We start from the raw sequence: 24626 nt of genomic DNA on the forward strand, positions 1-24626 counted from the left end.
GTGTGCATCAGTGTGTTTGTTGTGATGTGTAGCGGTGCTGATGCGGTTTAGCTGCAGTGCTAAAGTCTCCATCCCGCGCCATTACAACAGTTCACAGCAAACACAACACTCCTCACATCCACCGTGTCACTGCTGCTCGGACTGCTCCTGGTAAACACGCAGCTTACATCATTCATCCTGTGAATGTTTTGAATGTTCTCGTGTTCATTGCCAGCGTTTCATTAAATAACATAATGTAATGCATTCGCGCTCGTGCACGAAATCATATTAATAACGACATCATTATCAAACGGAGCTAAAATGGGCACTCGGCCCGACCCCTTGCTCCGGCTCATCGCGTGGAGAAAATGTTTGGACGCTGAGGTTAGAAATGAAACAAGAGGCGTCACTAAACTGAAGTAAACCGGTGAAATAAGAGAGAGAAATCCCTGACGCGCGCGCTAGTGCACGAGACAGGCCCAGGAGGCCACGCGCGAGCCAAATCCAAAACGCGAAACTTTTAAAAAAATTATTTTGCTTTGCTTGTAAAACGACACTGGTTTAAATGTATGACACTTGCTGTTTGAATAAGGAACCGCGCTGTCTATACCACCGTACATTATTGCTGATTGTATTAAACGGGAGGTACCTTTCGTAGAAAATCAACGGCCCCCTCGAATTCAGCAGATTTCTTTACGAATCCCCTGGCTAGACAATGAAATCAAAACGTCCGATCATCAATTCTAATCATGATCGTGACGTCAGATGTGACACGAGCCAATGGAGCTGCAGAATCATCGTTATGACATTGTGGACCCCGCCCACCGCTGTTAGGTGAGGGTGAGAGCTTTCAAAGGAAAGACCACTGATGATACTCATCAGTACAAGTCAATGGGAACGAAAATGCAAGCTCAGTCTTCATTGTTCTGAAAAAAATTATTAATACTGTAACATAACATCATCATCACTTCATCATAAATGATTTTAAATAATTAGTTTGTCTCTGGAAGCAAAGACATCTTAATTAAGCTGCTTTAGGGTCAGACAGAATGAAAAAAATGCTGCAAAAATAACCTTATTTTCATTGAAGATTTTTTTGGAAACATTTTTTTAGGTAGGGGAGAGTGGGGACGGAAGTACCATTTTTCATAAAAACCTAATTTTAACATATAATGTTTTAAGCAGAAATATATTTTATAACCCACAACATTGGACAATGGACAATTGTCATTTAATAAGAATATTTGGATACTCAATATTGACAAAAATGTCTGATAGAACCTTATAATTCTCAGGTAACAAATTGTTACAAATGTATTGCCAAAGCATTTAGAAAATTTACATTAAAAAAGAACATATACATATATTTAAAAAGCACAGTATATAGCAGTAGTAGTAAAAAAATCTCTCTCTCCTGATTAGGTGCCAGTGGTTTAGGCTTGGGATTGCATGATGATGTTGAATATGTCTCCAATTCTCATGAGAAGAGCCAGCCCAACAGATGCTGATTGCCAAAAGTCAACCTAGCAGGCTATATGCAACTGAAAAGCCTTTAGTTTAGTGTCTGCTGTTGGTCGTTCAGGCAGCAGTGAACAAAGTACAGAAATTAGGCATTTGAGCCAAGCCGAGCCCAGCCAAGGTTGGAACCAGCGACCTTCTTGCTGTGAGGCAACAGCGCTACCCACTGCGCAACCCATGAAGGAATATAATATAATATTCATTCATTTTCTTTTTGGCTTAGACCCTTTATTAATCCAGGGTTATCACAGTGGATTGAACCGCCAACTTATCCAGCATATGTTTTACGCAGCTGATGCCCTTCCAGCCGCAAGCCATTACTGGGAAACATCCACACACACATTCACACTGACACTCATAGCCTACCCAATTCACCTGTACTACATGTAAACCAGAGCACCCGGAGGAAACCCATGTGAAGGCAGGGAGAACATGCAAACTCCACACAGAAACACCAACTGAGCCAAGGTTCGAACCAGTGACCTTCTTGCTGTGAGGCGACAGCACTACCTACTGCGCCACTGCCTCGCCCTCTGGGAATATAATATAATATATTACAATATAATATAATATAATATAATATAATATAATATAATACAATATAATATAATATAATATAATATAATATAATATAATACAATACAATACAATACAATACAATACAATACAATACAATATAATATAATATAATATAATACAATACAATACAATACAATACAATATAATATAATATAATATAATATAATACAATATAATATAATATAATATAATATTGTACACTTTACTGTTCATAAGATGTCCAAGTGTCTGCCATGACAGCCTTAATAATCAAATGAAAACTCATTAAGTCTCATAAGCTCAGTTATGTCATTTTAAATGCAAATATTACATACTTTGTTATGACATCTTGACATAACTCAATCACAACCTATCTTTGTTACAACAACTTGCCATTACAAAGACAACAAAACCTGTGAGTGTCTTTTGGCTCTTATAATTGTGTCATGACTATATTACTTTTTTTAGTGAAACATAAATTAATTTGTCATTAAAGGTTCTCATTAAAAGTTCCAATACTCAAATGATGTTATAACAGCGTCAGTATATATTAAAGGACTTTTAATGACAACTTCAATTTGTACCACTGTAGCTGAGGTCAAGAAAAATATTAATGATACTGTTTTAAAATTCATGACACATCTCATGACAGTCATGTTTATGACTGATTTATGACAAATTATTTTGTCTTAGGCATTTCAATGTCAACTTTTCATTGAAATTATCATAACTGATCAATCACTTAATGACAATTGACATTAAGCATAAAATCCAATTCATATTTTTAACGCACATCATGTGATGATTATGAAGGGTTTTTTATGACAGTCCAATGAAAACCCCCTTCAAGTAAAGTGTTTCCAAACTGGAGCTTCCATCAGTCCATCTGCATCTTCCACATGTATGATCAGTGTAAAGTTCACAAAATTCAGCTAATTCGGATATTGTTGACGTTATCACAAGATTAAAATTCTGAACCTCAGGCCAGGGGCATTACGATGGCACAGAGGGTAGCACGATCGCCAAACAGCAAAAAGGTCGCTGGTTCGAGCCTCGGCTGGGCAAGTTGGCATTGCTGTGTGGAGTTTGCATTGTCTCCCTGTGTTGTATGGGTTTCCTCCCGGTCCTCCGGTTTCCCCCACAGTCCAAAGACATGTGCTAAAGGTGAATTGGGTAAGCTAAATTGGCCGTAGTGTATGAGTGTGAATGCAAGAGTGTATGGTGTTTCCCTGTGTTGGGTTGCAACTGGAAGAACATCCGCTGTACAAAACATGTGCTGGACAAGTTATTAATCAGGCGACCCCTAATTAATAAAGGGAATTAGGCCAAAAGAAACTGAATGAATGAATGAATGAATGAACATCAGGCCAGTCCGCTGTGGTACAGAATCAGGTGGTTTGAGCTTATTTGAAGTAATGCAGTGTAGTACTGTTAGTGTGGTAACATCTCCTAGCTTGACCAGCTAAGACCAGACTGGAAATGGCTGAAAAGCAACCAGAAAACCCTGCTGAAACCCTAGAACCCTAGGCTGGTTGGCTGGTTTTAGCTGGTTGACTAGCCTGGTTTTAGCGGGGTTTTGGACACTTCCAGGCTGGTTTCCAGCCATCTTCAGCATAGTTTTAGCTGGTCAGGCTGAAAAATGACCAGCTAAAACCAGCTTGACCAGCCTGGTTTAAGCTGGACATAGCTGGTTTTGGCTGGGCTTCCAGCCTGGCTAGGCTGTTCAAGCTGGTTTTAGCTGGTCATCTCCCTGCCTGACCAGCTAAAACAAGGCTTGAAAGCGCCAAAACCCCTCTGAAACCAGCCTAGTCGACCAGCTAAAACCAGCCAACCAGCCTAGGCTGGTTTAAGCTGTTTTTTTTTTCAGTAGGGAACGGCCAAAACCACTCTAAAACCAGGCAGGTCGACCAGATAAACCAGTCAACCACCCTAGGCTGGTTTAAGCTGGATGTTTCAGCAAGGATGTTGTTTTGAAGTCATTCTTACATGCGATTTCAGCCAAATATTCAAAGTAGCATGGTAAACAATATTGGGACAGTTAAAAATGAACAAATGTGCTAATATAAAACCAACTTTACCTCAATATATCTATCTAATAAATTAAAAGTAACTGGAAACAGAGCAGTCACGTTTCATTTTCAATAAACAGACAACACTAGGTGGGTTAAAAGTCAACCCGTAACGATTAAAACACTTTTGGAGAAGCAGTACATTTAAAATGATCAAATTAAATGAGAGTTAATCGACATACCCATACTTTCTCCTTTTCTTTTCCTCAACGCTTCACTCTCCAACCCAGTAGGTGGAAGAAACGCACAAACGCTGCTTTTCCATCCGCCATTTATCTGAAAACAGAAGAAGACGACGTGTGTTGTCCCTGACGTGTTGTGTGTCTTCAGTTTTTTCTGCTTTGCAATATCACCATCTTTCAACTATGTCTATTGAAATAGAGTCAGCAGAGTAAGTAATATACATTATTTGTTTTTGCTTTCAACATTACGTCAATGCAGTATGTGTAATTTAAGCGAGCACGTCTGTTTTCCAGGACGGGTTTAGTAATGCTAACAGTGTTAGCATCGTGAGAACATTCTGCGTTTCAAACAAACTTTTTAATTTATCGGTTTGCACATGAAACATTGAACCTAAGCTTGGTTAGTTAACTATCAAAAACAGTTTCCTTCTCATTTCATTTATAAGATATTCGAGCATAAACAACGGTTCTGGTTATCAATAAATTATACATCATTGATTTAGTGCTGTATTGTGAATGTCAGCATTTTGTTTAACGTTAGTTTCTTAACAATTGTTTATTATGAAGTGCTGTTTTTTTTAGTCATTGCTGTTTTATATGTTTTGTTTTTTGGGTAAAACTTTCCCTTCACAATTAAGTTAGTAAGCATCAATTATATAGTGAGGTAAAGTTGTTTTTATATTTACACATTTGACTCAATGATGTACATTAGGTAACTCTCTACACTTTTTAAATATATCCTCTCAATAAAAAAACTTATATGTCTAATTTCTCATATTTCTCCAGCGTGATTCGTCTGATCATGCAGTACCTGAAGGAAAACAGCTTGCATCGGACTTTAGCAATGCTCCAGGAGGAGACGACTGTGTCCCTCAACACGGTGGACAGTATTGAGAGTTTTGTGGCCGACATCAACAGCGGTCACTGGGACACCGTACTGCAGGCTATACAGTCCCTCAAACTCCCTGACAAGACCCTTATTGACCTTTACGAACAGGTGAGAGTGGATAAAAACAGCTTTTTTAAAGTTAACTCTGAGTAAAGTTTTTTTTTTTTTATATTCACACATTCATTCCCTGCTGACAAAACCAGCTTAAACCAGCCTAGGCAGGTTTTAGTTGGTCGACCAGGCTGGTTTTAGAGGGGTTTTGGCCATTTCCAGGCTGGAAATGGCCAAAACCCCTCTAAAACCAACCTGGTCAACCAGCCAACCAGCCTAGGCTGGTTTAAGCTGTTTTTTTAAACAGTGACATATAGGGCTTAGCCGATAAAATAGAGGTAAACATTCTCCTTAATAATATAATTTCAGAAAAGTATTCTTTGCAAATTCTAAATAGGGAAATCATATTAGCAGCAAATGACTATCAAAGTACAGCATTGTTCACAGTGAATTAGATAGTGTTAATGTTGTTTAGAAGTCATACTTGCTAGCTAATTGCAATCGAATATTCAAAGTAACATGGTAAACAATAAGAGACTGCTAAATGAACGCAAATCTAAATTTCGCAAATGTGCGAATATAAAAGCAACTTTACCGCTATGCCGATAAACAATATTATAACGAATCGCAATAAAATTTATGTCAATAACAATGATAAGCTCTGGACTTTTTACCCTATATTGATCTAAGAGCCAATCACACTGCATAAATGTGCATCAATGTTAATCTAGTGTGGTAATATTAGAAATGCACTGAATTTTCAGCCACCGAAAATAGGTTATGTTATTTAAAGAAGAGAATACTCTTAAATCTGCAAGAATTAACAACTGATATTGAAATATATGTCGTTATTGATCAATATGGAAAATAATTCATCGAGATGGCATATTTGCCATATCACCTAGCCCTAATGACGTGTCCCTGCATTGTTTACCATGCTACTTTAAATATTCAATCTGAAATTGTGTGTAAACATGACTTAAATTAATCGTTTCTTCGGTGCATCGCGATGCAGACGTGGACAATTCGGTATTGGTTCAGTAATAATCATAACCGGTAATTACTGACGTCATTTACCTCATATGCGCTCTGTTGCGAGGGAGGCAATCGCGAGTATTTACAACGCTCTAACTACTTAAAACTCATAAACTGTGCACAATTTCACTGTGTGTGTTTGTTGGATCAGTCTTTCACTGACATATACAACAAAAGCCCCTATTTCACTTAGATCGAGAGAATGAAAGTAGCCTACTCCATTTCTCTCTCTCTCTCTCTCTCTCTTTCTCTCGCTCTCTCTCTCTCTCTCACACACACACACACACACACACAGTGGCCCATTTGACCTGCTGGCGTGGCTTTTCTTCTCCTCTTGGCTGTTTTACAGCGTTACTTCTAGATAAAGAAACGAGCGTGTGTCTGCAGAGTTTTCTCCACCGTGTCTATCATACATCAGCTGTGAAATTGCCGCTGCCGCCTGCCGCTCAGTGTCACTCATCTGTGAAGAGCGCAGCGCGCAAGAGCCAATCGCAACCGTTTTTGTTGCGGGTTTGACCAATCAAAGGGGTGTAAGAGAACCAGACAAGGATCAGAAATTGAGCTGGATATTTATATTTGTTTATATCATTTGCTTAATGCTCGCTTTGTTTAAAGTTACAGTTTTTATATCTGACTGTTTGTATTAAATGACAAAATTGTAATACAAATAATATATAAATATAAATATATTCATACATTTTAATACAAGAACTGCTGCTGTGAAGAAAATATAAAACTGTTTATGAAAAGCACGTCAATGCACCGTGATGCACCGAAATATCGAATTAAACCGAATCAATGGCATGATAATCGTAACCGAACCGAACCGTGAGACTAGTGTAGGTTCACAGCTCTAATGACTTCTAAACACAATTAATACTATTTGATTGAATGTAAACAATGTTTTACTTCGATAGTCATTGACTGCCAATATGATATCAATATTTAGAATTTGCTTCTTTAAATCTTTTGAATCTTTTAACATTTAGCACATAATAATTGTTTTGTCTTTTCCTCTTCTTTTGCAGGTTGTTCTTGAGCTGATTGAACTCCGAGAGTTGGGAGCTGCCAGGTCTTTGTTGAGGCAGACGGATCCCATGATAATGCTCAAGCAAACTCAACCTGAGCGGTACATCCATTTGGAGAATCTTCTGGCACGCTCTTACTTTGACCCGCGAGAGGTGAGGGATCTAAGAGAATGCATCTCACAAAAACCTAGGATCCACTGTATACTCCTATTTTATATTGGATAGAAAATTAAAGATGGGTTTATCTAAACGTTTAATAGTTTCTTCAAAAGCCTCCTACTTCATTACAAGGATTTAATTGATTTTTAATAATGAATAAACATTGAAGATTAAATGTGCGACAATCTTGAGTTTGCCATAGCCGATTCACCCTTGTTTAATGCTACATGTTTATAGCTAAATTAAGCCTTTTGGGACTTAATACAGTTTAAGTGAAGGTTTCTTATCTGCAATCATCGATAGACCAATCAGGTTAATCCAAACTTACAATAAACAGCCCATTTCACCTTACTTCCCTTATCTTCGTTTTTGAAGAATCACCCCATCTCCCCTTTCCCCCTTTAGCAGAGGGAGCTCTAAAGAACTACCTGATCTTAGATCCCATTACATGATAAATGACCAGACGGCAGCCCTGGGCTCAATTATCTCCTAGCTCAGGGTTCTCTTTGGGACAGCATGCCAAACCTGCTATTATTATCAAGCAATATCTAAGTGTGAACACTTGAAATTAAGTTGGTTTGGCTATACATTGTTATTCATGGTATATATATATATATATATATATATATATATATATATATATATATATATATATATATATATATATATATATATATATATATATAGATATATAGATATAGATATAGATATGTATATGTATATGTATGTATATATATATATATATATATATGTATGTATGTATGTATGTATGTATGCATGTGTGTATATATATATTACTTGTATCATAGATATTTGTGACATTATTATGTGTATATATATAACAGTCAACATTTGAAGTGGATCAAAACCTTTCATCCAAGTTGTCCCAAACTATCCCATACACACATACTAGTCTTTATAAAAAAATAAATAATTTTGATTCACTTCAAATGTCGACTACTGTATATAAACAGCTTCTGGCTGGTTCTAACATTTGAAACTAATATTTGCCAGTTGCTCTCTTAGAAAGTTTTTCATTCAAAATATTTAATTTAATTTATAATGTTTTTTTTCTGCAACACTTTATTTTGCTAAAATTATTGTTTCGGCAAGTATTAAATTAATTCAGTCTGAGAAATCATTTTTTTTTAACTTGTTGACGCCACTAGGTGAAATTAATATCTGCCGTATGTAAGATCTGTTTATTTTAATCCAATGAACTAATTTAACTATATGAATATTGGTAGCCTAAATCACATCTACTGTTTTAACACTGGCTTTTATTAGCATTATCATCACCAAAAGAGCAATACATTACTGCTCTAATAAAACAACAATTATTTATTTTAATTGTTTTCCCTACAAATGCTTTACATATTGTAAAATTCTGTAATCGTTTGTCAATGGAAATTATGCAAATCTGAAAACAAACTGACTAACTAACTCAAATTGTGTATAAGCACAATAAGCCATATCATAATTGCAGTTTGTTTGACTGATGCTTTGCCAAAGCGATGAAGCAAAAGAAAAAGAGCTGTTATCGTTTTAAAAATTGAATTTTTTGTTGTTGTTGTTGTTGGAATTGGATTTCATGATGGTAAAGTTTTCAGCATAAGAAAGTTTTAAAAAATTCATATTTGCATGACTTTCTCAGTGAGTATAGTCAATAACATTTAGTGCGTTTAACCAAAACAGTTTTAATAAACAGTTATATCTATTAAGATAAGATTGTGCTTATTAAAATAAGAGTGGATAACATCTTTAGGAATAGAAAGATAAAACATTTAAAATCCATTGTGTTATTACAAAAAAAAAACCCACAAAATTTAATGTTTTCCTTGATTTTTTTATTTTATTTTTTTATTAAAATTTCATATTTAATTTTTTCTTAATGTTAATTTGGGTGTACTAATTATTTTGCACTAACATAAATATGAATTAGTTTATATTAATTTCAATTAATACAAATATTAATTAAAATGACAGATCTGTGAGGGGTGAACTCATTTATTTTAAGCACTGTTATTTTATATAAACAAGCAATTTCTAGGATTCTGGGCTGACCGCCATAACTTTCTCCTCCATTCTGGGTGATTTCTGACCTGATGTATTGATTTTTTTTTCAGGCCTATCCTGATGGAAGCAGTAAAGAGAAACGGAGAGCAGCTATAGCTCAGGCTCTTGCTGGTGAAGTGAGTGTGGTGCCGCCGTCACGTCTCATGGCTCTGCTTGGACAGGTGAGCATTTGCCATTGTACACGCGTCTTAGAAATAATAGCTCAGTTTACTAAATTCAATGCTAATTTCCTCTGTCTGTCTTCAAAGTCTCTAAAGTGGCAGCAGCATCAGGGTCTGCTTCCCCCCGGTATGACCATTGATTTGTTCAGAGGTAAAGCTGCTGTGAAGGATGTAGAAGAGGAGCGATTCCCAACACAGCTGGCCAGACACATCAAGGTACACAATCAGCCTTAAGGCCCGTGCACACAGAGACGTTTTTTGCTCGCATTTTCCTTCAACGTTTAATGCCTCGTGACTAAATAAAGGGCGGCAATGTGATCAGGCACACCAACGCACAAAACGGCAGGCGCAAAAACATCATTAAAAAAAAATGCTCGTTTTTTTTTTGTTTTTTTTTGACGCGCAGCATCAAAACCTTCTCCACCAATCAGATCGGCACTTTTGTTCACGTACACGAAGCTGCTGAAGTTACAGTAAACAGCACTTGGAGGCGCTCAAGCGCAAAACTGTCAATGCAAGTGCACATTGGAGAAGATGCCCAGAGGCGATATGAACGTGGAGCTGCTTATTGCACTGGTGAACAATAATCAATTCTTCATCGCTAGAGCTGGAGCTGCTACTTGAACCATCCATAACAACAAGCCTGTCAACTTTGTCTTCTTCCTCTGTGTTACAAGCGGGTGTCAGAAGCTTAAAGTTGTGTAGCGCCATCTAACGTCAAGGAGTGATATTGCATACTCTTCTGCTCGACACCAGTGAAAATCGATTGGGTTTGAATCTGGAACAATTAACGCAGACGATAAACGCAAACGAAAAGCATCCCGGTGTGTTATATCCCAAGTTCAATTGCCAAGGGTTGTAAAATATATATTGATTCTATATCAGAGGTCGAGTTAACCCAAAAGTTAATGATTTTATATATTAATATATTTTTATAATTCCGTTAGACCGCTTGCTTTCACTTTCATATTCAACATAAAATGCACTTTTGTGCCTATTTTGTTAGATGTTCGTTTTGTTAGATCATATTGCTTTCTCAATACAATCTAACCATTATAGTTTTTGTTTAAACTGAGCCTAGACCACCTCATTCAGGCTGTCTACGACCTATTGTTTTGCTGTGAATCAGAGCGCGATTGTGGTGTTCACATATGCCCAAATGAACCGAGCTAAGGGGGTAAACGCAGCAGCTTCTGGAACAAATGTCGGTTTTCACATATGCCCAAATGAACCAAGCTAAAGGCTGATTTATACTCCTGCGTCCAGTGAATGGCATGACCCACGGCGCCTGCCTTGCGCGTAGCTGTGCATTTATACCATAGACTGTAAAATATATGGACGTAGTGTCCGTGACGTCACCCATAGGTTTCTAAAGAAGCCACAAGTAGGAGGCGGCCAACCGTCGCCATTTTGTTCGCGCGTCATCACACCCACGGCGGGATACCAAACAAGGGCAAAGAGGCGGAGAGTGAGCGGAGCTACAGACACCTGCTGGCATTTAGCTTGGACCTGGTTCAGACACACTTTACTTTGGGAGAACGCTTAATACTTTACCACCTGTGACTCGTTCGTATTCTGACCACTTGTGCTTGGTTGTACACTATATCAATAAAGTGTTTAGACTTTTAAAAACACTGCTGTAATACACAGAGCCACTAAACATTGTTCTTATGACGTTTTTCAACAGGAGGAAAACGCGAATTACTTCCAAACACTTCAGATATAGTCTGTGTTAGTTAATGTAAGACTATTGATGAAATCCAGCATAACACTGTATGACCACGCTTCAGAGGACTGTTCTAGAGCCTACAGCTAATCAATCTGACAAATTCTGGAGTGCATTACCGCTCTAAATATAAATATAAACGATAAATAATCTTAAATAAGACATATACATGTATAGAGATGGTATATAAGTATATAACTTTACTCACATGGGAAACTGAGGCCACGTGAATGGTTTGTGAGCACAATTAAGTGCACTCAGCATGACATTCCATCAAATAAATGTAGGAAACAAGTCCAAAAGGCAGTTGAGTGTGTAAAGCCACATAAAACAACACAGAAATACGATAAATATGCCGAGTTCAGTGACTAATCTGCAGGATTCAGCTGAGGTGACGTGACGGCGACCAGCGAGACCTAGCTGTCACTCAAGTGGCCACTCCCTTAATTATGCAAACTTAATATAACTTAATATAAAGGAAACGGATGAGTTATAAAAAAATTCACCCCCCTCACAGTTGTCATGAAGGGTAATATTAGCTGTATTAACCAAAATCTTTTTTGTACCAGGCTGTAAACACCTTTTTTTCTGCTGTAAAGTTGGCCATTCTAACAGTGGGCTCAATTGAAATTTGCTCTGTTTTGGAGCCAAGAGCGGCCAGGACTAGCGGAATTTCGGATGAATTGCAGTTTTAGTTACTTCCGTATTGGCTTCCTGAGGGAGAGCGGGAGGTTGCCGCTTGATTTATACCTCAGCATGCTGTTTGTGTTGCACTGCAATAACACTTCAGAAACGCTAGCTGACAGTAGGTTTTTATGTTCCTCTGTGTCGAGTTTCTTCGCTGGTGTTTTTTTTCTGATAGCTACTTGAATGTACAAGAAGTTAAAACTCGCTCATTCAGAGGCAGGAACAAGCAAATGTGCAACAACTTAAATCGTATGGTAAACACAAAACAAAGTTTCCATCTGAAGCTCCTTGACTGGACTCGACACCTGTAAACAAACGTTCCATCAGGTTCGCAGCTTCCATCACCGCCTACACTCGTCACTGCTACCTTACTGACCAATCACAGAGACCCCGGCGAGGGGTCTTCACTCAACATTGAACATTCTGTTCCTATTTATAGTGCTTTTATTGGTTACCTCTGTACAGTAAGCTTCTGGCAACAACAAAACCCGATACAATCATATATCAAAAATTTGTATATAGAGTGGTTCATTGTAATATTTAAATCCAATGTAGTATTTTCGGGTCAAACTGTCAAGATGAAGAATCTTGAAGTACAGTAACCACACTTCGGTATAGTGATTGTTTTTTTTTTTTTCACTCTTCTGTGTTTTTTTCACTGTAGTTTGGTCAGAAGTCTCATGTGGAGTGTGCGCGCTTCTCTCCTGATGGCCAGTATCTGGTCACTGGATCTGTGGATGGATTTATTGAAGTGTGGAACTTCACTACTGGTAAAATCAGAAAGGTATTAAAACCTTTGGATATTAGACTAGTTATAGTTGAGTGTTTCTCTTCATGTTCGTTCATGGATCATGTGTGTTTTTTTTAACAGGATCTGAAGTATCAGGCTCAGGATAACTTCATGATGATGGATGATGCGGTGCTGTGCATGTCTTTTAGTCGGGACACTGAAATGCTGGCCACAGGAGCCCAGGATGGCAAGATTAAGGTGTCATACACACTTCAGTTTGTCAAACCGATGACTTTTGAATTGAAGGCATTCATTAATCAAAGGTTTTGCCATGATTTATAGATTCAGGATGCTAGAAATTATTTATATTAATTTGCTACAATTATACAGTACACATTTGATTTTTTCAAAATTCATTAAAAACACAAGACGGAAACAAGGCAAATGGAAAATGGCAGGTTAAACTTAAAACGAGTTGAACGTTTAATGTAAAAAAAAAATACAGAAAGTAAAGGGATACTTTCATTTATGCACAACTTTCATTGGCTTGAAAGATTTTAGTTTCTTTTTGTAACAATCACTGTTAATGAATATTTATAGCTGTTTCACATTTAGTCATTTAGAGGTCAGACCTGAACTAGAACTGAATACATTACTGCTGAGGATTATTTAGAATATAATATTATATAAAAATGTTAATTATTAAATATCAGGTATATTCACATTTTATATTATTATCTATATGGAATATATAAATATGTTTTAAGATAATTTTGTGCAGTATTTTCTGGTATTTTGTGCTTTTTTCCCACAGATATTTAATATATAGATGTATATAATATTAGATTTAATATTATTATTTATATTATTAATTATTAATATTAATGCGATTTTTACTACATCACAGTAATAATGAATGTAGAGGAATTAAATGTAAAAAGATGAAATAATAAAATAAAAGTGATTAATATTAAATTATATAAAATAGCAATAAATCAATCAATCAATCAATCAATCAATCAATAAATGGTTGTAAAGTATGTTGGACTTTCCCCTAGTCCCCCAGTTTCAAAGATCGGTCAGAGGCTTCAAATAAGTTCAAATCAATTTAATGAATCAAATAACCCTCCTACCCGTGCTAGATAGTGAAAGAAAGAGTTGTAACATTTTGCTGATAACAAGTTCTCGGAATTTAACTCCTCGGTTGTCAGTCGCACGAAGCCACAGCTGTTATGGAGCAAGATTATATGAAGTTAAGCACACAAACATAAGTTCATATATTTGATTAAAACAGGAATAAATAATTAATGCATAAAACATCTTAATTTCTTCAAGTATCAGTTATAATTTGAAAACAAAAAGTAAATAAGATCATTATTTCTAGGCCATATTGCCTAACGTTAGCTTCAGAAATTGCTGGCTTGTTGTTCGTTTAAACAAGCCAGGTACTGTATGTTTTTGTTTAACGCGTTTTTGGATTTTTAACGCATTTAATTGTTTCAAATATTGTTTAAAATGTGTTATTATCGTACTTTAATTCCTATTTAAAAATGAAACTAGCATTTAACATCGCTAAACATCACATATATATTAAATAACCTTCTCTTATTTATAGAACATTCTGCTTGACTAGCATTTGTCAGGATTGCCTGACATGCTGTCCGCTGATTGAGCTTGAAGGGTTGTGTTGTGTGTCCAGGTGTGGAAGATTCAGAGCGGTCAGTGTCTGCGGCGGTACGAGCGCGCTCACAGTAAAGGCGTCACCTGTCTCAGCTTCAGTAAAGACAGCACTCAGATTCTCTCTGCATCCTTTGACCAGACTATTAGGTGAGCGTCTGTCACAGCTGACTTTATCTTTGCATCAAAATGACTGCAAAAGCTCACTTATAAATGTGTTTCTCCACAGGATTCATGGGTTAAAATCAGGCAAGTGTTTGAAGGAGTTTCGAGGCCATTCTTCATTTGTGAATGAAGCCACGCTCACTCCTGACGGTCATCACGCCATCAGCGCTTCCTCTGATGGAACTGTGAAGGTATAAATGTTCATGTACAATCGCAATCCATTTTTCATTTTTGTTTAGTTCAGTCGCTCAAGTTATAGGTCTTATGGAGTACGATATTGATGTTTTTGATGCTCTCCATAGGCTGTGTCAGTGGTTCACTTCAGGGAATTATTGTATTGTTCGAAGCTCTATTATTGTTCAGTGTTTCCTCTAGGACTTTTTTCAGCTGTGGTGGCAGGACTTTTTTTATACAGATCTACCGACTACCTGTGGCGTTATTATTTCAATGACAAATGTCGTGAGCGCAGTATTAGAAGTCGGGATCGCATTTATATAATGGCCTACGAGCATGCGAATCTCTGCGCTTGTGCACCGATTTCCCCTGCTCGTGCACAAAACTTCTTGCACGCCACCTCTAGGGCTGTGCAATTAATCGAAAATTCGATTTCGATTTTGGCTTCAAACGATTATGAAAAAGCATTAATCGAGATAAACGATTATTGCATCATATACCACCCCCTTTTTAGCTGTTGCTCCTAAAAGCGCGAAAGACAGCGTACTTATGTGAGTGCGGCACGCGCACACAGCCAGAAGCATGCGGCCGGTCAGCATTCGGTCTCATTCGCACACTGAAGCTGGAATTATACTTGCACCTGGCGCCACATTGCGCACCTCCGCTGAAACGGATGAGGCCCAGACATCTAAAGTCATCTTAATGTGAGGGCTGTAATGGTCAAATAGGTGTCAAAATGCAGTGTTTAGTGATTATTCATAATAACCCTCATTTGTGTAATAAACAAACGAGTTACGAGTTGAGGATCAAAAGACACGTGAAAGAGAAACCATTAAAGAGACAGTGTGTGATGTTGTTTTTTATCATTTATCAAACAAAACGAGAAAATCCCTCTGCTCTTGACTGAAGGATTTTTGTAGCTAAAGTTTTATTCTTACAGTGAAGATGCTTAAAGCACAGTTTGTTTCATATTTTTATTCTATATGTATTTATTTCTCTTTCCTTTGCAGCGTGGAAAATAACTGTATGTATACATTAAAGTCTGAATTATTAGCCCTCCTGAATATTAGCAATCCTTTTCCTGCCCAATTTCTGTTTAATGGAAAGAAGTTTTTTTTTTTTACTTATTTCAGAACATAATAGTTTTGATATCTCATTTCTGATTACTAATTTCTTTTATCTTTGCTATGATGACAGTACATAATATTTTTCTAGATATTTTTCTAAATACAAGCATTCAGATTAAAGTGCAGTTCAAAGGCTTAATAAGGGTAATTAAACAGTTCATTGTATAACAGTAGTTTCTTCTACAGACAATCAAAAAATATATTGCTTAAGTGGGCTAATAATATTGACCTTAAAATGGGTATCAACATATTTAAACCTGCTTTTATTCTAGCTAAAATAAAACAAATAAGCCTAGAAGAAAAAATATTATAGGAAATACTGTTAAAATTCCTTACTCTGTTAAACATCATTTGGGAAATATTTATAAAAATAAAAAATAAATAAAATTCTCAGGAGCACTAATAATTTTGATTTCAACAGTAATCGTTTTAAATAATCGTGAATATGATTTTTCCCAAAATCGAGCAGCCCTAGCCACCTCAAATATAGCGTGCAGATCTTCATGTGCGCTCTCAAACAAACGCTGCTGGGTGGAATTTAGTGCGTTTATGTAGCGAGTATGTCTCCAGCATTTATAAGATTTGCTAGGAATATTTATGAATGTCTCCAATAGTACTACAGAGTAGCATTAATGCATCCTGAAGTAAAGTAAAATGGCCCCTGTCAGTCAGTCAGTCTAACAGTCAGCACGCACCTTAAAGGGTAAACAATTGACGCACAGCACTACTATGATTACAGAAAAGTTTGCGCTGTTATAATTCACTTACCCTTTAAAACGTTTTGGTGCGATTATTACTCGCTTTAAAAAAAAAAACGTTTTGAATGAGAAGCTGTAATGTAGCGATGGTGGGATGAGTTTTGGCGTGGCACCCCGCCATGGAAGAATGAATGTAGTGGAAACCATGTTATTAGTGCTGGGCGAACATTAATTGTGATTAATTACATTCAAAATAAAAGTTTATTTTGTATGGTGTGTGTGTGTGTGTGTATTATATACATTTATTATCTTTATGTAATACACACCCATGCATACAAATTGTCTTTATTTTGTATCTAATATACTGACTCGTGTCATTAAAGGAAAGTGTAATTGCGTACACGCATTAAGTAGTAAGAACAATTACGATTTTATCTATATTGTGCTCACCTAATAGGTCTTATAAACAAAAATGTAACACTTTTTTTTGTTGGTTTTGTGTTTCCTGTCAGGTCTGGAATATGAAGACCACAGAATGCACCAGCACATTCAAGTCTCTGGGCACCTCTGCAGGAACTGACATCACCGTTAACAACGTGATTCTGCTTCCCAAAAACCCGGAGCATTTCGTCGTGTGTAACCGATCCAACACTGTTGTCATCATGAACATGCAGGGCCAGGTAAAGATGTCCGGAATCATGCCAAAAACAAAGAAAGTAGGTTTGTTTCCTGCATTTTCAGCCTTTGTGTGTTTGTTTCCTGTTGCAGATTGTGAGGAGTTTCAGCTCCGGTAAAAGAGAAGGAGGTGATTTCGTGTGCTGTACTCTGTCTCCGCGTGGCGAGTGGATCTACTGTGTGGGAGAGGACTTTGTGCTTTACTGTTTCAGCACAGTCACAGGCAAACTGGAGAGAACGCTGACTGTAAGCTCCATCACTCTCTCTCTATTTACCTTTCTTTCATTCAATCAACATAGCTTTCAACTGCAGTATTTTTTTACAGTTAATATATTTATCCGTTTTGGTTTTGCAATGTTTCCTTAAAAGGTCAAATCAAACTGCTGTGTGATCAAATGGGGCGTTCACAACAGACATGGCTTGTGTGAATAGATCACACTGAACATTTTGAGTTTACTCGCTTTATTTGAGTATTAAATTTGCTTCACAATAGATGTGGATTCACGTCTTGGGGGGCGTCTGTCTTACTGGGGACTCAGTTTTGTTGCTAAATGAGAGACATAGATTTTATTGCTTTGGGAAGGCTGAAAAACGTCAGATTCATTTGGTGCCGTGTCTGAGTCGCAGTTTGAAAAACTGTTGTCCGATATTGGCAAGAGATTTTCCCCACAGTACACCAACTATAGACGCTTTGTCATAACGCCACTACTAGAGCAAGCTACTTATTGTTAGATGTTGCACAAATGTTCGCCAAAGTTTAAATTTTTGGTCTCAACTTAGTGCAATCGGATGTCACTCATGCTCGACATGAAGCTGAGCTGATAAACAATACATCACATTGCAATAAAATTTATGTCGATAATAATGATAAGCTCTGCACTTTTTTACTCCATATTGATCTAAGAGCCAATCCCACAGCAGAAATCTGCAACAATGGGAATCTAGAATCGTGTTGGTCTTATAGATGCACATAATTTTTGGCTACGGAAAGTTTATTAGCCAAAAAAATATGTTATCTAATTTAATGGACCCTCTAAATTTTTTTGTGGCTTCGGTGATTGTTGGAGTACTCTTTTTAAATCTGCAAGCATTAACAGCTTGCATCGAAAAAAAAAAAAAAATATATATATATATATATATATTAAGGGTGGAGCCGAACCCGAATACGGTATTCGGAAAGGCACGAATAGCGTGTTTTTACGAATACTTGATTCGAACAAATACTTGAAAAATTATTTGTATTCGGGAGCAAGAAAAACACTATATCAAAAAGCAGCGTTTCCTCATGAGACCACAGTGCATGCCCGCGTGAGTGAGTGAGCGAGTGAGTGAGAGAGAGAGAGAGAGAGAGAGAGAGACACGCTCAGTGCAAAACGCGCCAAAGCCCGAAACTGAAAGCGAGACGTGACTTTTAAGGGACTGTTTCATATGGATTTATTAATCATTCTTACTGTTCAGTGAACGCAAACTGCCGTAGTTTATTAAAGACGCAAACCCCTCACTGCACGTCAGCTGCGCGCCTTCAGCAGACCTCCTCATTCCTGCAGCACGAGAGCTTTATGATTGTTTATGCGCGCCAAAAGTGGCGGATCTGTCCGGTAAAATATCTGACTGCGTGTCCCCGCATCCCTAAGGACTGTTTGGCGAAATATTTGACTGCATGTCACTGCATAACAAACGACTGAAACGATATAACTAGAGAAATCTCCACTGTGCCACTGTGCGTATGGCAAGCCGTTTTAGCATTTAAACCTTGTTCAGACTATCCATAAATATATTTAGAGATATCTCTAATTATATTTTGACTTGTCATAATTATAATTCAGATTGGAAATATCAGCAAATATATTATGACTGACTAGTCATATTCCTCCATTGACTTCCATTGAAAAATATTTGCAGATATCTCTATATAAACAAACAAAAAAACTTTGTGTCTTTTTTTGTGGCAGGTAGATGATAATAGCAGGGCTGTATCTTTTAGTATTATATAGAATACTTTTGTTCTGCCAGATCTCCCGGCAGGGTTTTATTTAGATTTATTTAGTTAATTTTAGTTTTTGGAATTCTGTCCATTGGAAAAAAGTTCTTTCAGAAGAAGTACAGTTTTTTGAAGTATTATTTGTTTTTATTCTGTCTATTCAGTGTCCTTCAACAAGAACGGTGGTGGTGGGGTTCATAATATTCACAATGGTATTTTATTAGTTGTTGGTTTAACCATGGATGAGATAATGGCTTCTATGTTATTTTCTTTTCAATGACATTTCTTGTCACATGTTCAAAAACAACAGCCAATATTGCATATCTATAATTTATATAATGGGTATAATTAAACAATACTTTCACTATAACGTAAATTAGAAGTGTAATAGAAAAATATATATTTTTGCGCCATTTTGAATTTTACTCGAATACAAATACAAATACAAATACTTTTCCCCCCTCAACAAATACAAATACAAATACAAATACCGGCTGCTCCGCACATCCCTAATATATATATATATATATATATATATATATATATATATATATATATATATATATATATATATATATGGTTATCTTTTCATATGGAAAAGAATTAGCGAGATTGCATTTTTGCCATATTGCCCAGCCCTAGCTTGACACTTAATCTGTTGTAAAAGTACAATAAACGTTTTGATCTAAAAAAAAACTATAAAAATGACTTTTTAAAAAATAAATGCAATGCTTTGAATAGAGCGTATATAAATTACACAGACACGTCAGTAGGTGGCAACAAGTAACTGTTAAAAATGTATGCACTGTGGTTTAATTACGGCAAGTGTTTTTCAGCCACCAATAAACAGTTGATGTGACTAATTTTGATTTCATAAGGTGTCTTACAGAATCGATAATGCAATTTAATTAAACTATAATCAGGTAAATAGACTTCAGCATTAGATTAGGTGTAAAAGGAGAAATAAAAAGCCATTTAAACACAAGCGCTCCATTGAAAATAGTGTGTTAAATTTCTGTATTTTAAAGACACGGAGCAGAACGATGTCATTTAATGCAGTGCTTCTTGTATGGTGTGAAATCCACTTTATATTGTATCTCGATCACTTCAGTGAAGATTGATTTTAAAGAAACCAGATGAGTGATGTGTGGTGAGTTTACATTGATTAAAACGGATTATAATTATTAAAAGTCCCTGTGTGCACACCCCATTAAATCAGTTCAATTGATTCTTTCATAAATACTGATTCATCCAATAATGTAACCAGAGTCGTCGATTCTTTATTCATACTCCTACTCATCCAATCTATCTGTAATCGATCTGAAAAAAGGAACGTAAATAATTTATTCAGTAAAGATTGTTTTATTATCATCATTAATTTGTCAAATTAATTCAAGTCTTCATTTGTCTTCACAGGTTCATGAGAAAGACGTGATCGGTATCGCCCACCATCCGCATCAGAATTTAATCGGCACATACAGTGAGGATGGATTGCTCAAACTCTGGAAGCCGTAACGGCAGCGCTGTGACATTAAGATGGAGACAAGTACAATATGTTGGCTATTTTTTACTATCCTTTTTTGTATATACACATTTTTTTAAGTGTAGTGGATAACCTTTTATTTCTACAGTGTGTAATTTGGCAAGTCTGAACAATTCATGAAGTTTCTGTAATTTAAGGCGGGGGTGTACTTTTGATCAAATATTGTTTTGTTTTGTCACTTTTTTTTTTGTCTCACAATTAAAGGATTGACTGTTAAACTGAGAAATCCTTACTAATTTCTGCAACCATAAAAAATTAGAGATTTAATCAAGTACTCTATTGGTCAAAATATACTTATTTAACAAGTCCAAAACAGTACAATTTCCATTTTGGTTCAAGTATAAATGCGTAGATTTGTATATGAGTCTCTGAAACAAAGACCAAATATTAATTATATCAAATGAAGCTCATAAGAAATCTTTTATAATCTTTAATTCAACCATAATAATTCAATAAAACGGCGCTCGTATTCAAATTAAATACAATAAAAAAGTGTGACATGCAAACTACTTGAGAATGTTGAGTTTCCACTTGACAGAATTCCTCATCTTTGGAGGCGCCAGCGCTTCTGTGTCTGAGGAATCAACAGGACAACAGAGATTTACTGTGAAGTAAAATAATTTAGTCAAACATTGCAGTCAGAGAGTCGCTCACCTTGTTGAGGCACAGCCGGTTTCTGCTGCTGAAATGATGCTACGATACTGTTCACTGTCGAGTTCGGACCTGTGAGCTGGAGAAACAAGAAACAATCCCTTAAAATAGACAAACATGATCATTATGCTCTCAAAACAGGTGTTAAAGGGACAGTTCACTTGCTTGTGGTTTTAAACCTTCAAAAATATCCTTTTTCTGTTGAACACAAAAGAAATTAAAAAAAATGTAGGAAACCTGTAACCATTGACCTTCATATAAGGAAAAACAAATAGTATGGAGGTCAATAGTTACCGGTTTGCAACATTTTTCAAAAAGCTTGAAAAAAAACTGAAAAAAAGAAACTCATGTTTGGAACAAGTGAAGGGTGAGTAAATGACAACTTTTGGTTGAACTATTCCTTTAAATGTCTTAATTATTTTGTAAACGATGCATGCTCTTTAACAATTAGCATAATCTCCATCTATAATGCAGCCACTAACATCCATAGTAGGGACAAAAAGAATACTACGGTATTGTAGTTTTTTGGGTAAACTATCTTTTTCGATATTTAATGATTTTTGGCTTAAAATAAAAATCAATCATTTTAACTTGTATGTAGTGATGGCTGACATTTCGGCAACTACTTCAAAGGATTCAAAGGATCAGTAACTACACAATCATTCTGAGGGTGCTTTCACCTATGAATCGATTCTTTTGTTCCGAAACAGAGAAAAACATTGTTAGTGTTGCTCTGTTCTTGGTGCGGTTCGCTTTCACACTGCAAAGTTTCTAAACGGACTAAAAGAGCTAAAACAAGTCACGTGCGATTAACTCCTTACATTGATCACGGTTTACAAGCTTCGCGGTTTCCCGCTCAGCTGCCATGCGTCATTATTTTCATTTATGACAATGAGCAATAAGACATTATAAGCGGAAAGCTGCACTTTAATTTTGAATAGTGACACCCACAGACATCATCACCAATTATAAATCAGCATTCAGTTTCATGGCTTTTTAAGCAATACTTTTAAAAAATGTCCACTGGGTGTCACTGTAGAGATGGGTTTCGAAGCCTCGACACGTTTGCTTCTCTCTGCCCACCACTACTTAAGCCTGGTTTATACTTCTGCGTCAAGTGACCGGCATAACCCACGGCGCATGCAATGCGCGTAGCTGTGCATTTATACTTCTGCGCGCTGTCTCTGTTGGTCTGCATTAACACTTCCGAAACGCTAGTTGGCAGTGAGGTGTACATGTTCCTCTGTGTCGAGTTTCTTCGCTGCTGTTTTGCTTTCCTGAACACTTCCGGGATGTACAAGTGGCTCAAACGCGCTCATTTTGAGGCAGGAACCGGCGGACGTGCAACAACTTTAACTATGAGGTAAACACAAAAAAAAAACTTTCCATCCGGAGCTCCTTCACGGGACTCCACACTTGTAAACAATCTCTCTATCAGGCTCGCATCATTCACGCGGCTCTCGGTCCCGCCCATACTCGTCATCGCTACCAAGCCGACCAATCACAGAGCTTGCGCTACGCGTCATTGCGACGTGTAGTTACATTTTTTGAGAGGTGCACATCAGAGACGCCGACGGCCACGGGCTATGCGTCAGCGCCGTAGCATACACTTTACTCCCAGTGTGGTACATTCCACGTCACTTCCGGTGTGTGGTACACTCCCTTTCCGTAAGGAATCTGTAATTGCAAATTAGTTTCGGGACTTGTAAAAGTGTTTTGTGTCTTGTTAATTTGTTTTCTAAAATGTAAATTTGTTCCGTCCTTGGTAAATTTTACCTATGTAATTGTGTCTGATAATAGGTCAAAATGTTTTTCAAAATGTAAATTTGTCTCGAGCTTTCTAAAAGTGTTTCACACTTTGTAATGTTGTTTTGCACTTCCCGGCCACCGTATGCACATTCACATAGGCTGAAGTAACGGTTCAGTTGAAGACGTGTGACTCACTGTATTTTGGCCCGGCTGCAGGTTCTCGCTCCAGATGTCAGGAATAGATTTGTCCATGAGCAGAAGCAGATCACTGTAGTCTCTCTGCAGAGCGCTGGCCGCATCGTCGAACTGGAAGAGCACCAGAGCCTTCAGCAGACTGTGAACTTCTTCTGTAGGGACAGGAGAAAACAAACAAAAGAATGTTTCACACACACACACACACACACACACACACACACACACACACACACACACACACACACACACACACACACACACACACAGACACAGACACACACACAGACACACACACAGACACACACACAGACACACACACAGACACACACACACACAGACACACACACACACAGACACACACACACACAGACACACACACACACACACACACACACACACACACACACACACACACAGCTCTTCATATTCAAGGCAAATGTTAAGGCTACATGCAGTCAATTTAGGAGTGAAATGCTTTACATTCACTGATGATGCAAGATCAAGGTTGAACTTAGCACCACCCCATTATTTATTATGACTACTGTTAATAAATTAATGTCAAATTGATGCGTAATAATTATGAATGTAAAAGTAGTCATACTAATTACAGCATAAAAACATCTGATTTTAAAGTAATCTATCCAGCACTGTCTTTACAGTAGTTTATGTGTGCGTTTCTCTCGTGTCCTCAACTCACCCCTCATTTTATCAACAACAGTGATGATTTGAGTAAGAGCGTTCAGGAGGGCGATGTCCTCGAATGGGCTTCCCTCCTTGAGACTGTGTTTTTTCCCCTCTGCCTTCCTCCGATTTTTAGACGAACGCCTGTGAACACATTTGAGAAACTGAAACATTTTAGCGGTGTGCAGGGTTTCTGCATTCGTGTTCGTGGTGATGTCACTCACGATGAAATGCGAGAGTTGCTGCGGGAGTATTTTGAGCCAAGATGGCTGCCGGTCATGACACTGCTGGCCTCTGAATAGAGTTCAGCATCTGCACAGTCAGGGCCGTCCTCACCTGAAATAGTACATAAGGTGAGATACACAGTACGGTGCTGAAGATTTAAAGGGACAGTTCACCCAAAAATGAAAATTCTGCCATTCTTTGCTCAACCTTTACTTGTTCTAAAGCAGTTTAATTTTT

General features: G+C 37.1%; 3 protein-coding genes across 12 annotated transcripts in view; 1 reads left to right on the plus strand and 2 right to left on the minus strand.

The window, feature by feature from the left end:
- The window catches only part of hdx (highly divergent homeobox), a 19218-nt gene extending 14846 nt beyond the window's left edge, over positions 1 to 4372 (minus strand). For 3 of the 7 annotated variants that reach the window (XR_012389623.1, XM_021481070.2, XM_068213257.1), the window contains exon 1: positions 629 to 696. The gene's annotated coding sequence lies outside the window, so the exon portion shown is untranslated. Of the gene's footprint in view, positions 1 to 628; positions 740 to 4306 lie in introns of those variants that run through there. The other 4 variants (XM_073921695.1, XM_073921694.1, NM_001202494.1 and 1 more) reach the window with 2 other exon arrangements.
- On the plus strand, positions 4348 to 21110 carry smu1a (SMU1 DNA replication regulator and spliceosomal factor a). The gene is given in 12 exon segments (NM_200199.1): positions 4348 to 4515; positions 5093 to 5303; positions 7310 to 7462; positions 9595 to 9705; positions 9793 to 9921; positions 12783 to 12902; positions 12990 to 13106; positions 14548 to 14675; positions 14755 to 14881; positions 17202 to 17369; positions 17458 to 17610; positions 20762 to 21110. Coding segments are annotated over 12 exon segments (1542 nt in total). The 5' UTR covers positions 4348 to 4489; the 3' UTR covers positions 20861 to 21110.
- A 193-nt stretch (positions 21111 to 21303) lies between these two features.
- Positions 21304 to 24626, minus strand: part of elp1 (elongator acetyltransferase complex subunit 1) — a 42308-nt gene continuing 38985 nt past the window's right edge. For all 4 annotated transcript variants that reach the window (XM_073922481.1, XM_073922478.1, XM_073922479.1 and 1 more), the window contains 5 exons: positions 24389 to 24500; positions 24181 to 24308; positions 23484 to 23635; positions 21543 to 21618; positions 21304 to 21462 (listed from right to left, as the gene is read on the minus strand). In XM_073922481.1, the coding sequence (XP_073778582.1) occupies positions 21395 to 21462; positions 21543 to 21618; positions 23484 to 23635; positions 24181 to 24308; positions 24389 to 24500 (536 nt within the window). In that variant the 3' untranslated portion in view covers positions 21304 to 21394. The remainder of the gene's footprint in view (positions 21463 to 21542; positions 21619 to 23483; positions 23636 to 24180; positions 24309 to 24388; positions 24501 to 24626) is intronic.

The sequence above is a fragment of the Danio rerio genome, chromosome 14 (genome assembly GCF_049306965.1).
Source record: "Danio rerio strain Tuebingen ecotype United States chromosome 14, GRCz12tu, whole genome shotgun sequence".
NCBI lineage: Eukaryota > Metazoa > Chordata > Actinopteri > Cypriniformes > Danionidae > Danio > Danio rerio.